The sequence below is a fragment of the Lepus europaeus genome, chromosome 1 (assembly GCF_033115175.1).
Source record: "Lepus europaeus isolate LE1 chromosome 1, mLepTim1.pri, whole genome shotgun sequence".
NCBI lineage: Eukaryota > Metazoa > Chordata > Mammalia > Lagomorpha > Leporidae > Lepus > Lepus europaeus.
In genome coordinates, this window is record NC_084827.1 from 76,422,258 (window position 1) to 76,446,388 (window position 24,131).

The 24,131-nt window shown below is 40.3% G+C and overlaps 2 protein-coding genes across 2 annotated transcripts in view; both read right to left on the reverse strand.

Moving 5' to 3' along the window:
* The window catches only part of DARS1 (aspartyl-tRNA synthetase 1), an 80,704-nt gene that overhangs the window by 40,372 nt on the left and 16,201 nt on the right, over positions 1 to 24,131 (reverse strand). The window contains exon 4 of the mRNA XM_062186210.1: positions 19,007 to 19,109. Within this exon, the coding sequence (XP_062042194.1) occupies positions 19,007 to 19,109 (103 nt within the window). The remainder of the gene's footprint in view (positions 1 to 19,006; positions 19,110 to 24,131) is intronic.
* On the reverse strand, positions 200 to 461 carry LOC133765805 (small ribosomal subunit protein eS27-like). The gene has a single exon (XM_062199337.1). It carries the CDS (start codon positions 453 to 455, stop codon positions 201 to 203), a length of 255 nt encoding a protein of 84 aa, XP_062055321.1. The 5' UTR covers positions 456 to 461; the 3' UTR covers position 200.

Below are 24,131 nucleotides of genomic sequence, written 5' to 3' on the forward strand. Positions count from 1 at the left end.
AAACATGAATAGCAGAGACCCAAACAGTTGAGCCATCACTACTTCATCCTAGGGTCTGTACTAGCAGAAAACTAGAGTCAGGAGCCAGAGTAGGGAACTGAATCCAGGCACTCTGATAAGGGAACTGGATTTTTTTTTTTTTTTAAATGCAAAATGTGTTTATTGGGAAGGTTTCCCACTCATCTTGATTCAGGGTGCTTTTAGTGCTGCTTCCTTTTTAAGGAACATCCTTCTGTAAGCCTTGCTCTCCCTCCTGTAGGCTGGCAGAGAACAGTGGAGCAGCCAACACACAAAACTACCATTTGTGCATGGCTGAAAACCGTGGTGATTTTATAGCATCCTGGGCACTTCAAATCCATGAAATAGGAACTGGGGCTCTGCACCAGGCGCTTCTTCTTGTGTTTCCTCTTCTCCTCTTCTGGAGAGGGATGGAGGAGATCCTTTGTGAGAGGCATATTCCCGTGGGTAGGCCGGAAAGGCGAGAACTGGATGCCTTAACCACTATTCTAAATACTCCTTGCTCATGATTCTTTTTTTTTAAATATTTACTTATTTACTTGAGAGGCAGAGTTACAGAGAGAAGGACAGACAAAAAAGTCTTTCATCTGCTGGTTCACTCCCCAAATGGCTGGAACTGGGCCGATTCAAAGCCAGGAGCCAGGGGCTTCTTTGGGTTTTCCATGTGGGCGCAGGAGCCCAAGCACTTGGGCCATCTTCCATTGCTTTCCCAGGCAGTGGGATTGGAAGAGAAGTGGCTGAGACACAAACTGGTGCCCATACAGGATGCCAACGTCACAGGCAGAGGTTTAGCCTACTACATCAGAGCATCAGCCCCTCAAGCTTTTTTAGAAACAAATATATACAATACATGACTAATTCAAACAATTATGAAATAGGTAACTAGGAAAAAACAAACAGTACCCAGTTATTTGAAAGAACATTAGTAACATACACTTTACTACTTGGGCCCTCAGTTGTGCCTCACTTGAGGGACACTTTCATTATCTATAGTTCTATCAATTTTTATTATCAGTTATCATATCAGTACTACATAAAAAGCAAGAAACTAAAAGAGAGCATTGTATTGTGGTGGGTAAAGCTGTGGACACCCCATATGGGTGCCTGTTCGAGTCCCAGCTGCTCCACTTCCAATCTAGCTCCCTGCTAGTGTGCCTGTAAGCAGCAGAAGAGAGACCAAGTACTTGGACCCTTGCACCCACATGGGAGACCAGGAAGAATCTCCTGGCTTCTGGCTTCTGCTGGTTGAGCAGTTCCACCATCTGGGGAGTGAACCAGTGGACAGATCATCTCTCTGTGTCTCTCTTTATCATTCTGCCTTTCAAATAAACAAAGTAAACCTTAAAAAAAAGAAACTAAAAAAGTCTGACGGAACAACTAGAAGTAGGAACAATTATTGGATATTGCTGAAATCAACTGAAGTTTATGCATACACAAGTATAAACACACCAAAACCAGGAAATGGAAAAGAGCCACAGATACCCTTCTGTCATTGAGAAAAAGTTAAATACTCATCTCATGTCTTGATTGTCCTATGGTAGTAGTATTCACCCACACTCTTGCCATGGCTTCAAGATAAGCAGAAAGTACTTGCTCCTTTGAGTTTGGCCATGTGACTTACTTGGTACCCTTCTCAGAAATCAATTGACCATATACATGAGGCTGTTTACAGCACTAGTCTATATGTCCATTTTTTTTTTCTTTTTACAGGCAGAGTTATACAGTGTGAGAGAGAGAAAGAGACAGAGAGAAAGGTCTTCCTTTTCTGTTGGTTCACCCCCCAAATGGCTGCTACGGCTGGTGTGCTGTGACGATCCGAAGCCAGGAGCCAGGTGCTTCTTCCTGGTCTCCACACGGGTGCAGGGCCCAAGCACTTGGGCCATCTTCCACTGCCTTCCTGGGCCACAGCAGAGAGCTGGACTGGAAGAGGAGCAACAGAGACAGAATCCGGCGCCCTGACTGGGACTAGAACCCGGGGTGCCAGCGCCGCAGGCGGAGGATTAGCCAAGTGAGCTGCGGCGCCAGCCTATATGTCCATCTTTATGCCAGTACAACAGTTTTGATTACTGTAGTTTAGAATGGTTGAGTTTCCCTTTTTTGGTAATGCTTGAGATCATAAGTGTTTCAGATTTCAAATTTTCTCAGATTTTGGATATTTCCATATATATAATAAGCTATCTTAGGGATGGGATCCAAGTCTAAACATAAAATTCATTTGTTTCATATATACCTAAAGCACAGAGCCTGAGGGTAATTTTAGACAATAGTTTTAGTGATCCTGCATTTGAGTCAGACCTTTCATATGAGGTTACATGCACAGTTTTCCACTTGTGATGTCTTGTTGATGCTCAAAGTTTCAGATTTTGGATTTTCAGAGTAAGGATGCTTTCTACCCATAGCAAGGTATAAAATCCAAAGTGTGAGTCCCCCAACTTCATTGCTTTTTTAAAAGATCATTTTGGCTATATGAAGTCCTTTAAGATTCAAGTACATATTTTAGGACTGGTTTTTAAAATGTTTGTAAAAAAATGCTTTTGGTATCTTGAATGATTATATTAAATCTGTAGATTGGTTTGGGTAGTTGTCATGATACTGAGTTTTGACTTCATTTGCTACTTTTTTCTTTTTGACTCACACAATCTTAATAAAGTCATAAAAAATAAAATACTCGAGTTCCAAGATATGATCTGGCCATAAAGGCTTTGAAATACATCTGGAATGACTTGTCATACAAGTCTGTTTTCTTTTGGGCAGGCTTATTTATGCCTCTCAATTACTATCCTTCAGAAATGCTGAAGATCATAATAGAACTCTGCAATAGGGAGAAGTGACAAAGAAAAAAGAAATTAAAGAGAAATGTGCTTGAGCAGCCAAGAAAGTAACAAGTTTCAAAACAGAACACTATCAATGGATCAAAAAGGACTGAGTAGCTAGGTATCTCCAAATATTTTTGATAATTTAGCAATAATGAATGGATGCAAATCCAAATAATTTTCCTGATAATTTTTAATTTGGGAGTTACTGACATCTTGCTAGACTTGATTAGACTATCATTTCTTGCTCTCTCCCTTTGTCTCTCCCTCTTTCTTTGTTAACTCTTTCAAATAAATAAATAAACCTTTAAAAACAAATCAAAACTATATAATGCGGGGCAGGCATTGTGGTGTAGTGGGTAAAGCTTCAGCTTGCAATGCCAGCATCCCATATGGGTGTTGTTTTGTGTCCTGGATGCTCCATTTCCAATCCAGCTTCCAGCTAATGGCCTGGAAAAAAAGCAGCAGAAGATGGCCCCCAAGTGCTTGGGCCCTTGCTACCCTCATGGGAGACTTGGAAAAAGTTGTTGGCTTTGTCATGGCCCCAGCACTGGCTGTTGTGGCCATCTAGGAGAGTGAACCACTGGATGGAACTCTCCCTCTAACTCTGATTGTCAAATAAATCAATCTTTTTTTTTTTTTTTTTTTTTTTGGACAGGCAGAGTTAGACAGTGAGAGAGAGAGAAACAGAGAGAAAAGTCTTCCTTTTCCATTGGTTCACCCCCCAAATGGCTGCCACAGTTGGCGCGTTGCGCCGATCCGAAGCCAGGAGCCAGGTGCTTCCTCCTGGTCTCCCATGTGTGTGCAGGGCCCAAGGACTTGGGCCATCCTCCACTGCCTTCCTGGGCCACAGCAGAGAGCTGGACTGGAAGAGGAGCCACTGGGATAGAATCTGGCGCCCCAACTGGGACTAGAACCCAGGGTGCTGGTGCCGCAGGCGGAGGATTAGCCTAGTGAGCCGCGGCACCAGCCAAATAATCAATCTTTAAAAAAAAAAACTACTACATAATGCAAATGACACAAAATCTATGTGTAGTAGTATCAGCAATAACATCTTGGTTGAACTTACATTTTTAGTTTTACCTTCAATCTATGGTTTTTCTTTCTTTTAAATTTATTTATTTGAAGGTCAGAGTTATAGAGTGGTAGAGGCAGAGGCAGAGACAGAAAAAGAGGTCTTCCATCGTTGGTTTACTCCTCAGATGGCCGCAACAGCTAGAGCTGTGCTGATTTGAAACCAGGAGCCAGGATCTTCTTCCAGGTCTCCCATGCGGCTGCAGGGACCCAAAGGACTTGAGCCATCTTCTACTGCTTTCCCAGGCCATAGCAGAGAGCTGGATCGGAAGTGGAGAAGCCTGGTCTCGAACTGCACTGCAGGCAGTGGCTTTATCTGCTTTGCCACAGCACCCGCCCCCTATGGTTTCTTTGTAGAAATCCATTTAAAGCCTCTGAGGGCCAGCTTATTAAAAAAAAAAAAAATATATATATATATATAATATATAATCCCCATAAACCAATTACCTAGGCACTGTAAATGGAAATTGGCTACAACACACTGACACTGAACCAGGGAGTATGGGTGCCAGTGTGTGCTTTTTTTATTATGATACTGTGATCCTCCCTCAGAAACCTCCCATGCTTTAGGTAACATGTGACCTGAGACAAAATCCAGTGATGGGCCCTGAGTTTACTGATAAATTAGCTACTAAAAAACTCAAATGCTTTCTCATCCTTTTAAGGAAAAGAAGGAAGCATGAAAGAAGCGAGGGAAGGAGAAAGAGAGGAACAAAGATTGCTTCAAGCAAATCACATTTTGAAGACCAGTGGGGTAGAGAAAAATAATCATAAACACTGAGAAAAGGTAGTTGTTGCAGTAGGTGATTTGAAAGTTACTGGTGGAGGATCTAAGTAAAAAAATATTTGACAGCACACAACTTTATTCAAAAGTTTTCATGTAAATGAAATGTACACTGTTCATGTAAATGACAAAAAACTCTGGAGAAAAAGTAGTTCATTTATCTCTTCCTGCTTGGGTCCCACTTTAGGGTACTGACTTTGGCCTAGTCCTTTAGGAGTACACCATGGAATCACCTCCAGTCCAGCCTGTCATATGTACATCTTCAAATTCCCACATCCACCAGAGTACCAAGACCACAGTAGATGCTAAACAGAAGTTTTCTAAATCAATGATACTCTTCTGAGTAGCGTTTTGATATTTTCCAGATCTAACAGTTAAAGTGGCAAACTGAAATTTTAACCTACCAACTAGTAAAACATCTTTTCTAGGTGAAAGATCTAGAAAGGAAAGAAAATAAACAAACTTGTGTGTCGCTAGGTGATTCATTAGAGAATGGGAAACACTGCTGTGACTCACCAGCTACCAATAAATCATTTAACCACAATGACTAATACAAAGAAAAATAAAATACCTATATATACAAGGCCATCAGGGCTGCCTTCTAAAACCTTGAACTTTGTAAGACTCAACCATGATCAACACAAACTGGTCTGTTAATCACTTTAAATAAAAAGGCACTAAAATAAAATAATAAATTAAAAGACAAAAGAGGATAATTTTTTGCCTCAACTCCGGTATTGGCTACTATTATATAACTAATGTGCACATAAGATGAGGATCCAGAAACACTGGCCTAGATAGGGAGAGCATCTTCTTGCTTCCAGACAAATTTCATTTAAAGGCTTCAAACTATTCAGATATACAATTAAGAATCTGTTCTTAAAATCTCTAGGGAATTACTTGTGCAATGTAACTCATTCAAACTGTCTCATTTTTATATACATTCAGCCATGAGAAAATTGATTTTCCAACAAATTGATTAAAATAATGCGGTGAAGACTCTTGTGGCACTTAAATCCAATTAGTGAGTCAACTTTTTTGATTAGTATATTGATTAATTGGATATTCCTAGAACAGATAATTTTGGGAAAATAGTTGACTAGATACTGAACTACAATGCTTCTTTTAAGGAAAATACTCAAAAACTAGAAATTGCTAGCAGGTTCAATTTAGTCAATAATGCTAAAGATAATTTACTTCAGATTTAATATCTAAAGTAAATGCTAAGATAGTTATCTACTTAAGATATTAAAAGTGACCCCATATTTTGTCTTTTAGATGATTACAAAACCCCAGCTGGAACTATCTCAGTTGATATTTTTAATAGTGGAGTCCGTGCTTTTTTCCACCTGGTATATGGCCAGAGGGAATAGAGTAAATGTAAGGCCTTGCAGAATTAACATATAAATACCATTATTTCTCTCACTTCGCTGTGTGTGAGTTCATGTTTTAATGTCTGGTATCTTTGGATGGTAAATTCAAAATGGAAACATCTTGAAAGTAAGTAAATAGTCTTTAGCCACTCCCACAGTACTAAAAATAACTGCAAGCATTTCATACACAAAAACTGATCTAAGAATGAAAATTAAATGGAGATTAAATTGCCCTTTCTCTCACAGACATATTTCTATACACACTATTTTCTAAATCAGATTCCAGCAGAATGGCTGGTTGGCCCATCAACAAAAGCTACCCAAAGAGAATGTGTTACTAAATATTCTGTTGAATGACCTCATGCTGCATTGGTCCTAAAATTTAACATAAGCTGGAACATTTATAAATAAGGATGTTTTGTTTTATTTAAGCAAAAGAATTCACCAGGATTGGTTTACATGCTGTTGGTTATGTGCTTTTTAAGTCATGATTGAAAGATGATAGAATATTAAGGAATGCAACTCAAAGTATTTTCCAAATATTTCCTTTGTCATTGGAAACTAAAGGATAAACAGGAATGAGATCCTGAAGAGTTCAGCAAAACAATGAAAATACAGGCAGCCTAGAAACCTCAGTTTTCATTAGAAAGTATGATATATCCAAGGGTCCAGTTAAGGAATGGAAATCAACCGTTATACCAACAAATACTATACAATACATTCAAATCTCCACATTAGATAATGGAATCAGGAATCTGTGAGACAGGGGAGCTTCTGGCAAGATAAAGAGAAGGGAACAGAGGATAAGGATGCAGTGAGAGCAGTTCTTAGAACATGGGGTTCTATAAGGTGAGAAGGAGATTGAAAAGAATGGAGAAAAAACAGAGACTGATAAAAAGACTAGAAGTCTTGAAGAGGTCTAACAGAAGATTAGGAGGCATGGGAGAAGCAGATTAGTGGAAATTATACTCTGGCAGAATGGTGACTGCAGTTTAAAATGCTGAAGTTGGGGCCGGCGCTGTGGCGCAGCAGGTTAAAGCCCTGACCTGAAGCGCCAGCATCCCATATGGGGGCTGGCTCGAGACCTGGCTGCTTCTGATCCAGCTCTCTGCTATGGCCTGGGAAAGCAGTAGAGGATGGCCCAAGTCCTTGGGCCCCTGCACCCACGTGGGAGACCCAGAGGAATTTCCTGGCTCCTGGCTTCGGATCGGTGTAGCTCCAGCCATTGCAGCCATCTGAGGAGTGAACCACTGGATGGAAATCCTTTCTCTCTCTCTCTCTCTCCCTCCCTTTCTCCCTGCCTGGCTCTTCTCTCTGTGTGACTCAGACTTTCAAATAAATAAATAAGTCTTTTAAAAAATAAAGTGGTGGTGAAGTTCTCAGGGGCAAAAATCCAAGTTGTGACCATAGGAGTGAGTTGTTAAAAAGGAGTAATGATGAAGACAGTGGAGAAAAAAGGAACAGTAAGGCCAGGGTATTTCATATGGACACTTGACGACACTCAGATGAAGAGAAGGCTTGAGAGGGGAAGAGTAGACTACTACTAGCCAAAAAATATGATGGTTTTTGGAGTTGAAACCTATTTCAGTCTTAGGGTTTTTCATGAACTCAAAAGGCTGGAACTTTAATTTATTGAACACAAGTAAGTTGAGGAGATTAGCTGCCTAACCAATAGCGCTGCCATTTTCTTTGCTAAGAGGCAACTTTTGTTCAGTAACCACCCTTTATTTCTCACATGCGCTAAAGGAAGGTGAGCTTATCCTAGCTCTAGAGAGAAGGTCATGTTTAGTCCCAGCTCATATAGACCATCTACAATAGATTAAAGGTTATCATTTCAGTTCTAGTGTCCAGTTTCTCAAATTAGATACTTTTAAGTCATCTTCTACTTGGTTATTTTCCTCACCCCACCCATAAGCAATAAGCAAAAAGGTAAGACTCATGTTTTTATCAACTGATTGGGCAAACATCACAATCTGTTTCAAGAGGACAGCTGGTTTTGCCATAACACTTGTTTTGGAAATGTGAAATTGTTCCAATAATATGGATGCAGTCATATTAGGGAACAATTTGAGCACAATGAGAGTTTTTATATTTGCCTATGCGGACTCCAACAGTGAGAACACTTGGTTAGTGCAAATAAGAGTTTGGTTAATGCAAACAAAAGTGTTCAGGTGAACTTAGCCACACAGAAACATATAATACACAAACATGTGGGTCGGTATTGTGGCACAGCGCGTCAAGTAGCTGCTGCATGGGACACCCACACTCCTCATTAGAACTGCCAGTTCCATTCCTGGTTTCTCTGCTTCTGACCCATTTCCCTGCTAATGTGCCTGGGAAACAGTGGACAGCAGCTCAAGTACTCGAGTTCCTGCTACCACCCACCTGGGAGACCCAGATGGAGTTTCTGGCTTCTGATTTCGCCTGGCCCAGACCCTGGTTGTAGCCACAATTCGTGGAGTAAACCAGAGGATGGCAGAAAATTTCTCTTTTTCTCTATCACTCTTTCAAATAAATAAACCTTTTTTACAAAACAAAATTTAAAAACCCACAGCAAACATCTACATGTGACCTACGTGATTAGAAAAAGTTAGAACTTTTCCTCCAATTTCAAACAGTTTTCCTTCCATCACTTTTTTTTTTTTTTTTTTAAAGATTTTACTTATTTGAAAGGCAGAGTTACACAGAGGGAGAGAGAGACAGAGGGGGAAAGAGAGGGAGGAAAGGAAGGAGGTAGGGAGAAAGAGAAAGAGAGAGAGAGAGAGAGAGAGAGAGAGGTCTTCCATCTGCTGTTTCACTCCCCAAATGGCTGCAACAGCTGGAGCTGTGCTGATCCGAAGCCGGGAAGGAGCCAGGAGCTTCTTCCGGGTCTCCCATGCGGGACAGGGGCCCAAGGACTTGGGCCGTCTTCTACTGCTTTCCCAGGCCATAGCAGAGTGCTAGATTAGAAGTGAAGCAGCCGGACTTGAATTGGCACCCATTTGCGATGGCGGAACTGCAGACACAGGCCCCTAAAAGCTTTTCAAGTATTTATTTGAAAGGCAGAGAGAGAGAGAATGAAAGAGAATTCTTCCATCAGTTGACTCATTCCCTAAATGCCTGCAACAGCTGGAGCAGGGACAGGCTGAAGCTAGGAGCTAGAAAATCAGTTTAAATCTCTCATGTGAGTGGAAGACACCAAAGCATTTGAGCTCATCCTCACAGACCCAGGGTAAACATGAGCAGGAAAGTGAAATGGGAACTGGATCCAGGACTTGAATCCAGGCAGGCTCTCTGATATGGGATGCAGGCATGCCAAGTGGTGTCTTAACTGCTAGGCCAAATGCCAGCCCCTCAGTTATACTATTTTTTTTTTTTAAGATTTATTTATTTATTTTGAAGTCACAATTACACTGAGAGATAAGAAGGAGAGAGAGAGAGAGAGTGAGAGAGAGAGAGAGAGGTCTCCCATCCGCTGGTCCACTCCCCAACCGGCCGCAACAGCTGGATCTGAAGATAGGAACCAGGAGCCTCCTCAGGGTCTCCAACACGGGTGCAGGGGCCCAAGTAACCGGGCCATCCTCCACTGCTCCCCCAGGCCACAGACGAGAGCTGGATTGGAAGTGGAGCAGCTGGGACCCAAATTGGCGCCCACATGGGATGCCGGCACTAAAGGCAGAGGCTCCACCCGCAATGCCACAGCACCAGCACCAGGTTATACTTTCTAAAACTAATTTTTCTCCCTACCATTTTGATTCTCAGTAACTTTGGAACAGGGTCTAATAGACTATATTCTAAATAGACTCCTATTGTGAAGGGCTTTGAATTAATAATATATTATCAAACAGAGGCAGGATGGATACGGAGGCTACAGTGTGAACCCTGCAGTCAAAAAGACCTTAGAAAAAGAAAAAAAAAAAAGACCTTAGTCAAAACATTTAACATAGGGCCGCACTGTGGTATAGTGGGTGAAGCTGTTGCCTGCAATGCTGACATCCCATACATCCACAGGGTTGAGACTTGGCTGCTCCACTTCCCATCCAGCTCCCTGCTGATGCACATAGATAAGCAGCAGAAGACAGCCCAAGTCTTCAGGTCCCTGAACCCATGTGGGAGACCTAGAAGAAGCTTCTGGCTTCAGATCACCCCAGCTCTGGCCATTGTGGCCATCTGTGCAGTGAACCAGTGGATGGAAGATCTCTCTCTCTCTCTCTGTTAATTTTGCCTTTCAAATAAATAATCTTTTAAAATAATTTAATATTTCAAATCTCAGTTTCCTCATTTGTAAAAAAGAACAAACTAAAGGGGGACAGTGCTGTGGTGGCCCAGGTCCTTGGGCACCTGCACCCACGTGGGAGACCTGGAAGCTCTTGGCTCCCAGCTTCGGATCAACTCAGCTCTGGCTGTTGTGGTCATCTAGGGAGTGAACCAGTGGATGGAAGACCTTTCTCTCTCTCTCTACCTCTCTCTGTAACTTTTTTTTTTTTTTTTGACAGATAGAATTAGACAGTGAGAGAGAGAGAGAGAGAGAGAGAGAGAGAGAGAGAGAGAAAGGTCTTCCTTCCATTGGTTCACTCCCCAAATGGCTGCCACCACCGGCCCACTGAGCCGATCCAAAGCCAGAAGCCAGGTGCTTCCTCCTGGTCTCCCATGTGGGTGCAGGGGCCCAAGGACCTGGCATCCTCCAATGCCTTCCCGGGCCACAGCAGAGAGCTGGACTGGAAGAGGAGCAACCGGGACTAGAACCCGGTGCCCAATGGGAAGCCAGCGCCGCAGGCAGAGGATTAACCAAGTGAGCCACGGCGCCAGTCCCTCTGTAACTCTTTCAAAAAGAATATCTTACACCTTTTAGGGCTGCCATGAAGATCAAACAAGAAAATTCAAGTAAAACGCTTTACATCTCCATACTTAGTATATGTCAATTTCTTAAAAAGATTTATTTATTTATTTGAAAGTCAGAGTTACACAGACAGAAGAGAGGTAGAAACAGAGGGAGAGGTCTTCCATCTGACAGTTCACTCCCCAATTGGCTACAACGGCCAGAGCTGTGCTGATCCGAAGCCAGGAACCAGGAGCTTCTTCTGGGTATTCCACGCGGGTGCGGGAGTCCAAGGACTTAGGCCATCTTCTACTGCTATCTTAGGCTATAGCACAGAGCTGGAGTGGAAGTGGAGCAGCCGGGTCTTGAACTGGTGCCCATATGGGATGCCGGCGCTTCAGGTCAGGGCCCCAGTATATGTCCAGTATTATTGCCTTTATTTTGAAAATATATGTATTTTTCTTTGCTTGAAAAACAGAGACAGTGAGAGTGAGATAGAAAGAGATTGATCTCCTGTCTGCTGGTTCACTTTCCAATTGCCTATAATAGTCATGGCTGGGCCAGACTGAAGTCAGGAGCCTAGAACTCATTCCAGGTCTCCCACGTAGGGGGCAGGAAGCCAACTACTTGAGCCATCATCTGTTACCTCCCAGGGTATAAGCAGGAAGCTGGAAAGGGAAGCAGAACTGGGGCTCGATCCCAACTGTGGCACTAAAATCTTGCCCCTATTATTGCTATTATAATAAGCCAACTTATTACTTTCCCTCTATGCCATATTGGGGAAGATTCTGGTGACCACTGCAATGTACTTTCCAGACCTGGTATAGGACTAATAAGAGGAACACAAGTAAATATAAAAATCCATGCTAGTTACCTTGTCAAGATAAAGCAAGAACAGTCACCATACTGAATTTTAATAACAAATTAGGTATTTTTAAATATTAAAAATATTTCACATGAAATAAAAATACCAAAGTCCAAAAGTTAAAGCTTAGTTGAGTAGAGACTTCAGAAGGAGATTGAGAAGAGTTTGGTCAATGAGAAACCCTTTGTCACCAGTTGACTGGGAATCAAATCTCTGGGTTCTCTGGCCCTCTTTAAGGCCCAGCTGCCCACTGGTGCTTTGCAAAAATAAAAGGTGTAAGTCATCCTAGTAGTTCTAATGAAGGCTTATTTTATGAACTCATTCTTCTTCAAAGCCCCAAGAATTCGGAGTCTAAAATAATCTAGGTGAAAAGTATGCACTATTTAATAAGGCACAGACCAGGGATTCTGAAACTACAATACAGGCTTTCTTTAGTAGAACAAAAAAAGTCAGGGACTCTCAGTTATCAAAGAAACTAGTTTTATTATGTTACTTTAATACCTAACAAGTATAAAATTAGTATAAATGCTTATGCTTTAAGTTTATAATCAAAATTAATTTTCAAAGAGAATAACAGAATAAAAACAATATTAATTTACTAAAACAAAACTGCTGACATTTGGTTTACTGTATAAAGCTGTAGCCTCAGCACTAATTCTATATTTAATCTGTTTCTGCATATGATTTCAATGCTAATAATGTGAAGAAAGCGTGTTCACAATTACATAAAACATTAACTCAGAGTTTGGTTCAGGATATCTGGGCCTCAAAATTAACCAAAATTCTGCAGAGCACAGTCCAACGATAACAATTTAAATAAAATATCAGCTGATAATTTTATAAAAACTCCTTGTTCACGTGAAAGTTAATGTGGTATTATTAGAAATATGCATAAAATGGGTTATTGAACATTAATCTGCTAAATATTGAAACTGGAAATAGAAACATTTTTCCTTGCATGAGAACTATTGTTCTATCAGTTATCTGACAAAAACAGGATTCAGTACAGACAAAATAGGATTCAGTACAACTGCTTGAATGGTAAAGGTTTTTTTGAGTTCAGAACGTCTCCACTACCAGGTACCACATGGAAACCAAGCCAGTCAGCATGTGTTTCTATTCAACTACTGTGAAATCATTTCCACAGAACACAGATATCATTCAATTACAGATGAATGCAATTGTAAATGTGATAGTAAATGCTAATAGAGGCACTGCATTCACAGAACAGTTCTCAAATGCAAACTGGCCTTTAAGATGCTATAGAACGACATCTTAAGATTATTAAAAATAAAACTATCCTAAAATTAAATATATACAGATGGAAAATACCCAGCCTTCTAAAAATATATATGTAGACCCCTAAGAAATGAATGGAAAGAAACCAATCAACGAGTATTAATGAAGATATAATGAATAAAGCCGGCACTGTGGTGTAGTAGGTTAATCCTCCACCTGCAGTGCCAGCATCCCATATGGGCACCGGTTCTAGTCCCGGCTGCCCCTCTTCCCATCCAGCTTTATGCTGATGCCTGGGAAAGCATGGAAGATGGCCCAAGTCCTTGGGCTCTTGCACCTGCATGGGAGACAGGGAAGAAATACCTGGTTCCTGGCTTCGGATCAGCTCAGCTCTGACTGTAGTGGCCATTTGGGGAGTGAACCAACGGAAGGAAGATCTTTCTCTCTGTCTCTCCTTCTCACTGTCTATAACTTTACCTCTCAAATAAAAATAAATAAAATCTTAAAAAAAAAAAAAAAGAGGTCATTGTTGGCACAGAGTGTGTCCAGTCTGAAGTGGGAAGTAACACTGTAATGAGGGAATTAGCAGGCAGAACACTGCACATGGTTGGAAATAGGAAGCCATTAAATTTTAGATAAAACTGACATTGAAAAAGAAACTTATGACAAGTATAGACCTAAGGAGGGATCAGGAAGAACAGGTATCTCCAATAAATTTTAGTTTAATAAGTGATTGGACTATTTTGCTCTAACCAATTACATGTGGTAGAAATTATAAAGAGGGGCTGGCACTGTGGCATGGTGGGTAAAGCTGTTGCCTGTGGTACTGGCATCCAATATGGGTAATGATTCTGGTGCTGGCTGCTCCACTCCAGTCAGTTCTCTGCTGTGGCCTGGGAAAGCAATAGAAGATGGCCCAACTCCTTGGGCCCCTGTACCCACATGGGAGATCCGGAGGAGGAGGCTCCAGGCTCCTGGCTTTGGATCAGCCCAGCTCCGGCCGTTGCAACCATTTGATGAGTAAACCAGTGGATGGAAGACTGTTCTCTCTCTACCTCTGCATCTCTCTGGCTCTCTGCCTTTCAAATAAATAAATAAATCTTAAAAAAAAAAAGAAAGAAATTATAAAGAACAAGACTAAACAGAGATGAAAACATTTTGAAGTCAAGTATCTAAAAAAAATCATTTTAGAGATACACAGAAGACTTTAATCTCAAATATTTTTTAATAAATAATTAAAGTATTACTTTCATTTTAGGGCCCTATCTAAAAGCAGGATTATTCTTCATGCTTATAAATATGGAAGTGCATGTGATAAAAACTCTTACTTTTCATAGTTAAAATCAAATAGAGGAATATTTTAAAATTAATGTATTTATTTTAGAGGCAAAGAAACAGAAAGCACCTACCCACTAGTTCACACTACAAAGGTCCACAATAGCTGGAGTTGGGCTAACCCGAAGCCAGCAATCAGCACTCAGTCCAAGTCTCCTACATAAGTGCTTTAAACCAGTAAGCTAAATGCTGCCTCACACCATGAATTTCTTGTCATTGCTATTTATGATTCAACAATAAACTTATACCTTAGATTCTTATTTCATAGAAGGTTCCAGCTCACTAAACAGCACTACCACAGCATGTGACTTCAAAGACAAATAAATAAAATTTTTGTTTTCACAGTGGAGCCAATAAACACCTGTTTTAAATAAAACAGTTTGTGAGGTGAGCATCTGACCCTCAGCAGTTAGGATGCTGCCTCAGACACCTGCATCCTGTATTGGAGTGCTTGAGTTTGAGTTCTGGCTCTGCTTCCAGTTTCCTGGTAACAGACACTCACGGCAGAGATGAGGGCTCCAGGGACTGGGTCCCTGCTACTCATGTGGGAGACCTGGAATTGAGTGCTAGGCTCTTGGCTTTGGCCTATCCCAGCCCTGGCTGTTGCAGGCATATTGGGGAATGAACCACTGGATGAGATAACTTTCTCTCTGCTTTTCAAATAAAATGAAAATAAATTTAAACTAAAAATAAGCAAATAAAACAGTTTCTGTTATACCTAGCCAATAATAATTTCCAGGAAAAGGATCTTGAAGGATAAAGAAAAAAAAAATCCATACACTGTTTCCCTTAATAAGTTCTAAAAAGCTTTTAGAGTTTACATACAATTTCACTTGATTGATAACTGACAGAGCAAGTAATAATTTTCAAAGTAAAGCTTTCTGTTCTTAATTTTCTTTAAAAATTAGTATTTTGTGGACATGCACTTGACCTGTATCCCATACTGAAGTTCTTGGATTCCATACCTACCTCCTACTAATCCAGACCCTGGGAAGTAGTGGGATGGCTCAAGTAATTGAATTTTTGCCGCCCACACAGAAGTTCCCCGCTCCCACCAGGGTGTTGTAGGCATGTGGGGAGTGAATAAAAAATATAAGGGACAGGCACTGTGGCATAGTGGGTAAAGCCTGCAGTGCTGGCATCCCATCTGGGTGCCAGTTTGAGTTCTGGCTGCTTCATTTCTGATCCAGCTCCCTGCTAATGCACCTGGGAAAGCAGAGAAGGATGACCCAAGTCCTTGGGCCCCATTACACATGTGGGAAACACGAAGAAACACCTGGCTCTGGACCAGCTCAGGACTGGCTGTTGTAGCCATTTGAGAAGTGAACGAGCAGATGAAAGACCTCTCTCTCTGTCCCTATCTCTCTGTAACCCTGTCTTTCAAGTAAATAAAAAAAAAAAAACTTTAAAAAATAAGTAAATAACATTTTAAGAGATATTAAAAATTAGTACTTTGAACCTATCATACTGCTAAGTTTCTGTCCAAAAGGAGATGTGACTTAGATTTCTATTACCAACAAGGATCAAGATTTCTGAACTACCTCAGAAGCACAGACTAAAATCACACAAAAAAGATAAGCTAACTGGCCTCTCTGGAGCATGAAGTCATATTTCTAGGAAATTACATTATCAACCAGGAAAAAAAAAAAAAGTCACTAGAATAAACCTTATTTTATTTATCACTAGGATCTTAGTCATGAGAATTTTCTTTTTCACAAAGTAGCAAAAGTCATTATACATCTACTATTACTCAAGCTTGATTCCTCAACACACTAGTGCCAAAAGTTCAATAATTATAATTTGAGTACCACATGTTAACCCTATTGTATAAAATTGGCTCTATCTGCTTGTATATAACCAAAGGCTTTATAATTTGTAACAGCTCAACCTTTTCCCACACATTGCTAATTATATGAAGTCTGGTTTTCTAGGGGACCAAAAATAGCCACATGTTCTTTGTTAAAACAAAATTCCAAGTCACAAATTAATTGTTAAACCTGAATTACATCTAGTCCTTGATTAAGTTCCATTTCAGAAATTATTAAACCAAGCTAAATTATCTAAATTTTTCTCATGTCTGGAAGAAAGATCATCCTTATACCATCTGAATTGGATGAAGGCCTTTCTTTAAGTATCATGAAAGTACAGTGAACTAAGTTCTGCTTAGGAGACCACCTCCAAGTACCTCTTCCAGCTGGTAATCTCTGGTTGAATCTGATAAAGTCAATTCTGTTACTCAGTCAAGTCCCAGATTCTGAAGACCCAAAATAATAAGAATAACTTACTAGTAGATTACTTAAGATGTTTACTTCTAAAGCCATCATATGGATTGACTGCCCACTTGTGAGCAGAATGTCTCTCAGTAAATATTATAGGTAAGAGGGGTTTTCTTTTTTCTTTTTTTTTGACAGGCAGAGTGGACAGTTAGAGAGAGAGAGAGGCAGAGAGAAAGGTCTTCCTTTGCCGTTGGTTCACCCTCCAATGGCCGCTGTGGCCAGTGCACCGCGCTGATCCGAAGCCAGGAGCCAAGTGCTTCTCCTGGTCTCCCATGCGGGTGCAGGGCCCAAGCACTTGGGCCATCCTCCACTGCCTTCCCGGGCCACAGCAGAGAGCTGGACAGGAAGAGGGGCCAACGGGACAGAATCCGGCACCCTGACTGGGACTAGAACCCGGTGTGCCAGCGCTGCAGCCGGAGGATTAGCCTATTGAGCCAAGGCGCTGGCCAAGAGGGGTTTTCAAAAGAGTTTTAGGCTATAATTTCATCTTTTGGAAAATAACACTGAGGTTATAATGTAGTTTAGTGGAAGAAATGTATCCTCTATAAAACAATCAGCTTCATATATTAGTTTTAAGAACAAAGTTGATATATAAAAAATAAAAACATGAAGATTTATTGATTTGAGATTGCTTTTTTTCCAGGAGATTAAATGTAATTTATCATGTTTGTGGTTTCCAGATACTTTACTTCTGGTAATCAAGCTCATTTATGTCACACTTCACAGCATACACACTGATCTTAAAATGCTGGGTGACAAAAAGCATCCTCCAAGCAGACCTCCTCACTGACTATGAGGTGAAACTACCAGGAGAGACAGGAAGAAGACGTGAAGGTGGCAGTGTCTGAATGCAGAACTGTGAAATAGAGAGCAGAGGGCTATAGAAACAGTAGCACTAATACTACTGAATTCATCAACGAATTGATTTTTTTCATGACACTTGTTTTTAAACAGAAGTGCATGTCTATGATACAATGAAATTCAATTTGATAAATATATCTCCAAACCAAAACCAGTTACTGAGCACACACTATATGTAAAAACTGTGATTAGGGGTGTCAGAATGGGCCCAAACATAAATTAGGATATTAAACTGGATCAACTTTTCTAATTCTAAAATTCATAATTCCACCTGTATCAATCCATCTTTGAAAATACATGTTTAAAGAAGAGACTTAAAAATGAATAGAAAAATATAATATTTACTCTAGATTCCATTTCTTTTTTTTAAAATTTATTTTTTATTTGAAAGTCAGAGTTACACACACACAGAGAGAGAGAGAGAGAGATCTTCCATTCGCTGGTTCACTTCCCAACTGGCCGGAGCTGTGCCTATCTGAAGCCAGGAGCCAGTAGCTTTCCCAGGCCATAGTAGAGAGCTGGATTGGAAGTGGAGCAGCTGGGACTCAAACCAGTGCCCATATGGAATACAGGCACTGCAGGCGGTGGCTTTATCTGCTAGGCCACAACACTGGTTGCCAATTTCTTTTTTAAGAACCATTTACACAAATGAAGTATTGTATTACTTAAAAATGTAAAATTGTTTTCTCAGGTTTCCTTTGATCATCAACATGGAAATAAAAACTCAAATTGAGGAAAAAAGTCCCCTGGTAGAGGGGACTTTCAAAAATTCATGGAAAATGTGTATTATGAAAGACTTTACATGGATTTCAAAAACTTGGGCACCAAAATAAACTTACCTTTTAATTCCATTTTTCCAAAGATTTTTTTGAAGTATTCTCATACAGGCCAACAAAACTAGCCACATAAACAACTACCAACTAACTCAGAGCCACAGCATGTATAACCACCTTTTTTTTCTATTTCAACATCCTGCCCCTTGCAAGCTGAACAAAACAATGTGCTTCTATAGGAACTCAGAGCTAGATAGGAAGACTGTAAGAGAAAAGCCAAGTTTTATCTTTTTTTTCCCCTAAACCTTCAGGCGTCAAAGCTCAGTTGTAACATATTATAACATACGTCTTACTTCCTTCCAGAGGAAATACTTTACAAGACTACATTTTTTAATTTTATACACTTTTATTATTCAGCTAGAGAACCTGTTGCTCAGCATGCAAATCTCAAACTGGGGGAGGGAGGGTAGGAGGAAATGAAGCTCAACAAACACAACAAAATAAAGTTGCTCTGCTGAGTTGAGACTGCCAGGCTTTTTGTTACTCTACTTGAAAGTAAATGTGACTTGTCTGTACAGAGTGCTGCTTCAGCAATTCCAAATGAATTTTAAGCCTGTGCTCCATATTTTCTCTTTTGTAAGTTTAATGTATTCAGCAACACTGAACTGACAATTTAAATAACTACATTTTCAAACAAACGAAGCATTGATGTTAATGTATGAAAATGGTCCAAACCCCTGGGAGCCTTCGTTCCCACCATTGTTGACTCTGACAACAGGATATAATTGCTTACTTACTTGGCAGCGAATTTAACCATCTGCTTGCTTGCATGGTCTCCCACTGCCACAAGAGCCTGGATGTTAAACTGCTGCTGACGTAGGACTAAGAAGCACTGCTTTCCTGAATAAGACAGAAATTACACAAGTGCGTTAAGGACATGCCTCTTCAGGTTTTACAAAGGAAAATGTTTCTCGACTTTAAAATTAGGTCAAAATTTATTTTATTCATCAGACAAGTGTGTGTGTGTATCCATCCAGCTTCCATAGCCAAGATATTCACACTGATGGGTTTTAAAGAAACCCAAATTCCAACTACGAATAACAAAAATGCTTGTAACATTTTGTTATGAGAACACAGGCAAATCACCAACTTCAAAAAAATTATAAACTAAGAAAATAGTTTGCCATTGAGCTGATTTTTTTTACATTTTTTAAAAATACGTATTTATTTATTTGAAAGTCAGAGTTATGGAGAGAAGGAGAAACAGAAAAAGATCTTCCATCCACTGGTTCACTCCCCAATGGCTGCAACGGCCAGGACTGAGCCAGGCCAAAGCCAGGAGCCAGCTTTATGTGGGTCTCCCACAGCGACGACAAGGGCCCTGGGACTTGGGCCATCTTCTGCTTTCTCCAAAATGCTGCCCCTGCTCCCACCACCCCCACCCTCATCACTGCACTGATTCAGCAAAAACAATTTCAAGTAACTTCAGATGACTTTCAACATATATTAACTAGTGGATCTTATAGGCAACAAAACCTGACTGCTAAGGAAGCTTCACTGATGCAACCACAAAAGTGCTAACAAAGTACTCAAAAATAAGAACACAGCATTCTATGGGGGTGGTCCATGTACAGAGTTCTTCCTAACAAAGTGCACTTTGAAGAGCATTTACATTGACAGGCTAGTTCCTTTTGTGTTCTGTGTTCCCTTTATCATGTTCCTAATTTTTCAGCTTTATTAAGATCTTGCACTGAGTATAAGGGTCTTTCAATGACCAGCCAAAGCTGGGGGCCAGGAACTCAATTCATGACACCTACATGGGTGGCAAGAACCCAATTACTTGAGCTATCACTGCTACCTCCCAGGGTCTATGCTGGCATGAAATTGGAATCAGGAACAGAGCCAGGTACTCTAACATGGGATGCAAGTGTCTTAACCACTGGGCTGAATGCTCACATTTCACATTTTTTTAACTCCAAATATTTTCTTTAATTATTTTTTTTAAAGAAATCACTATAAGCTCTGGAGCCACTTTTATTTTTACATACCCTAGGCCTCTTGAATATCACTTCTTTTCATAAAGAACTATCACTCCTTATTCTTAACCTTCTGAAAACTATTACTCATAACAGACTTTGGACATAATATATCCTTTTGACATCATTTTTCTCCCAAAGCAAATCCTTTTAAAGTCTCTGATCAAATCCTGGGAAACTACTTCCCCATAAAAACAAGTTAAATTTCTTCAATACCACTTTTTAGACTGTTTTAGAAAACATCAAAAGATTTTGATTTTCAAATTAGGAATTAGCTTTTATGTTAACTATCCTACCCTGCTCCCCCCATAAAGCAAAATGCATGCAGACTATATTTGCTTCTTTCAATATATGGCATTTTCAAATACAAATCAGATAACAATCATGATTTGTTAAAAAGGCTGCACAGCAGCAACTCAGACACGATCTACTGACTTGGAGTCATGTGATTGAGAGGTTTTCATCACTAAACAGACAGTAATTTTTCTTTTTCCTCTAGAGTATTAATGACTCACAAAGTACATCTTAAAAAAGAAGAAATGTGCTATTATACAAACTTACAGAGATTTTTAAGATACCACATGGACAAAGGTCAGTACCCCAGAGAAACCTTTTGATGGATCAAAATGACATTAGTCTAGGACCTACAACTGAAGTCACAACCAGACATTCCCTACTTAGTGAGAAATGGAAGATAATGTCCATACAATGGTGCTAGCCTAAGCCATTATTTAAACAGAATATTTTAGTCCCTCTAACAGTGCAGAGAGAGGCAGCCAACACTTAGCTGCATTACAAAGAGTCCAGTAATGAACTTTAATGCTACACCAAAGACCCTGACAGAATGGAGATCACTAAAATAAGTGCTTACAAAGGGTGAATACAGAAAACTGATTATGGGTCAGCACTAGGAGTAACATTTAGTGTCTAGGTTTGGTAAAGAGTAGAAGTTTTGATTCCAAAGGCCCTAAAGCTGTACCTATGAAATTTGTATTTATTAAATAAAAGCTAAAAAATGAATATACATACCCTTCAATCTAGCAATTTCATTTTTAGATATTTATCTTGGAGAAATACTGACCCTTGTAGATCTATAACTAGCATCATGGAAGATTTTCCAAGAGCATCATTATATTAATATTTTAAAAGTTAAAATACAGGGCCAGCGCCGCGGCTCACTAGGCTAATCCTCCGCCTAGCGGTGCCGGCACCCCAGGTTCTAGACCCAGTTGGGGCACCGATCCTGTCCCGGTTGCCCCTCTTCCAGGCCAGCTCTCTGCTGTGGCCAGGGAGTGCAGTGGAGGATGGCCCAAGTGCTTGGGCCCTGCACCCCATGGGAGACCAGGAGAAGCACCTGGCTCCTGCCATCGGATCAGCGCGGCGTGCCGGCCATTGGAGGGTGAACCAACGGTAAAGGAAGACCTTTCTCTCTGTCTCTCTCTCTCACTGTCCACTCTGCCTGTCAAAAAAAAAAAAAAGAAGTTAAAATACATTGGCCACATCGTGGAGACAGCGGCCCAGCTGGCCATCAGTGTCACCAACCCCAACGCCAGGCTGCCCGGTGAAGAAAATGAGTAGGCGGCTCGGGTGCGCTTTTTATTTGTGTTTAAATAAAACCTTGAAAACCGCCAAAAAAAAAAAAAAAAAAAAAAAAAGAAGTACTGTCAAGATGTGACGCGGTACTAAATTTTAAGTTTCTATAATGGAAAATGCTATTAATTCAAATGTTTGAGAATTAAAAAGTCTAATGATCTTGTGTTATTAGACATGATAGTTATCTTAATGAGAAAGCCCCAGAGGCTTAAAAGGTTAAATACTTGTAAAATCCTACAGGTGCTTTCAAAAATACTCTGTAGTAAGCAAGTGCCTCTTGTTGGTTGATGAGTTTATAATTTTAAACATGGCAACTTAAACTCTTTTGTCATCCACAGTTATATATGATTTGCTGCTCATAAAACTAAAGCGTTGTTGGTTCTGTGTTTAGCTGTCCTCCTACAGGTTCCTATGGACTTTTTCCAGCCACTTCTATTGTATTCAGTACTTTGGGATGGCTCTGTAAACAGATGAAGCCAATAATGTATTAACAGTACCAACTGAGAGAAAGTATGGTTAATTGAGGTTACTAAAAACAAAAAGCAATTCAAATCAATTGACAATTTACAAAAAGAGTTAAAGATTTTAAAAGCTATTATTAAAATTGCTATATTGGTCTATTATGTTATGTTATATGCGTGTACATATTGTATGTCCACATGGGAAAATTTTATTAAGAATTTTATTTTAATTGGCTTATAGATAAGACTGTCCATAAATTTAAGCTGCTAAAATCAATCAAAGATACATTTTAATTCATGTGACCTGAATCTCTGTATCATATGTTTTATACTTGTTGGTAGAAAGAAACTAAAAACATTTTAGATGGTTGTGCTTAAGTTTACTGGTTAAGCAAACTACACCATGTTAGATATTTAAGAGGTGTTTCCAAATACATGATTCTTAAAATTTATAGAAGGCATTGCACCTTCTGGTAAATGTTTTCTTGTTATCTAATGGTTGAAACTGTTTGCTAAGTATTCATGTGAGATTGCTATTGTCAGCAAGCAATCTAGGACTTGCTCCCTCATTTCTCTATTCTAAGCCCAACTTGTTCTTTCATTTCTCTATTCTCTTCAAGGTAGGAAACTAATTCTATTATGAAGGAAACTGTAGGACGCACAATTTAATCTTTAGACCTTATAAAAGAGATGGCTAACATTTTTCTGTAATAGCATAGCCAAAATAAGAGCTTAAATTATAATCTCATAGCTAGATTTACTTCGCCATCAGCGAAGTAAACAGTAAGTAGAAAAAACCTCCCTTTCAGACCAAAGGGAAAGAAAGTTTCAAAGTGAGAATATAATTTTCCTCATGGGCATTGTCTACCTTAGAAAAACTACTACAGAACATGCCTGTGACTATAGACTTGTAGTTCAGGCCACCGAAGATTAGAGATGGGACTTGGGCACTCCCTTGACTTGCATCCTCTGGTCTGCTTGAACACAAACCAGGAGGAAAAGAAAGCTAGGCATCAGAAGCAATGGGTGGCAGGCCTATTAATGGCTGATCTGTACAGTGATCTGCCCTCAAGGAGACCCAACAGGCCAGTCCACTGCAGTGGCTTTCAATGTGGTAAGCCTGGGCTTCAGCAGAAGTCAGCTTGTGAAGAGCCCTGGCAGCTCTGCCAAAAGTTGGATCACTGGAAATGGACCTGCCCTGGAGTCGAAGGATGCCCAGGTCAGAACCACAGATCTAATTGGCTCTAAGCTGAAAAGCCCTTCACTCAGCCCAGCTTCCAAAGTGACCCCTGCAGCTGAGGGGACGGCCAAGTAGGGTCAGCAACATTGCAGGCAGAACTGTAAATTTCTTGTTAGAGATGCCACCTGCCTTTACCTGGCCAGCTCTCCTCCCAGGCCAGCTAAGTAATGGAAGTCAACAGAGTGCCTTCCCCTAGGAGGTTCACACCTCCCTTAGGATGTACCCCATGTGAAGAGATAGATAGGTCTGGGCCTCTTAACTTACACGGCCTAAAGCCCAACAGATTATCAAGCCCCTTCTGTCAGGTTCTATTTGCCTCTAAATCAGAAAACTTAATTGTAGCTTAGACAGCACCTTTCTTAGCTCCTCTAATAATGACTCTGTCCTTTGTTCTAGACCCTGTCTAGCGCACTTGGGCCTCATTCCTTCGTAATCATAACTTCTACTCTACCACCAATGGCTCTACTCCCAACCTGTGTGTACTGACGGTCCTCTTCCCCACTTAATGCTGTATAATTGTTCAGACCTGGTTAACACCACTCTTAGGATCACTGGTTACTATCCTCACCCTGTCTTAATATGATCAGAGTCG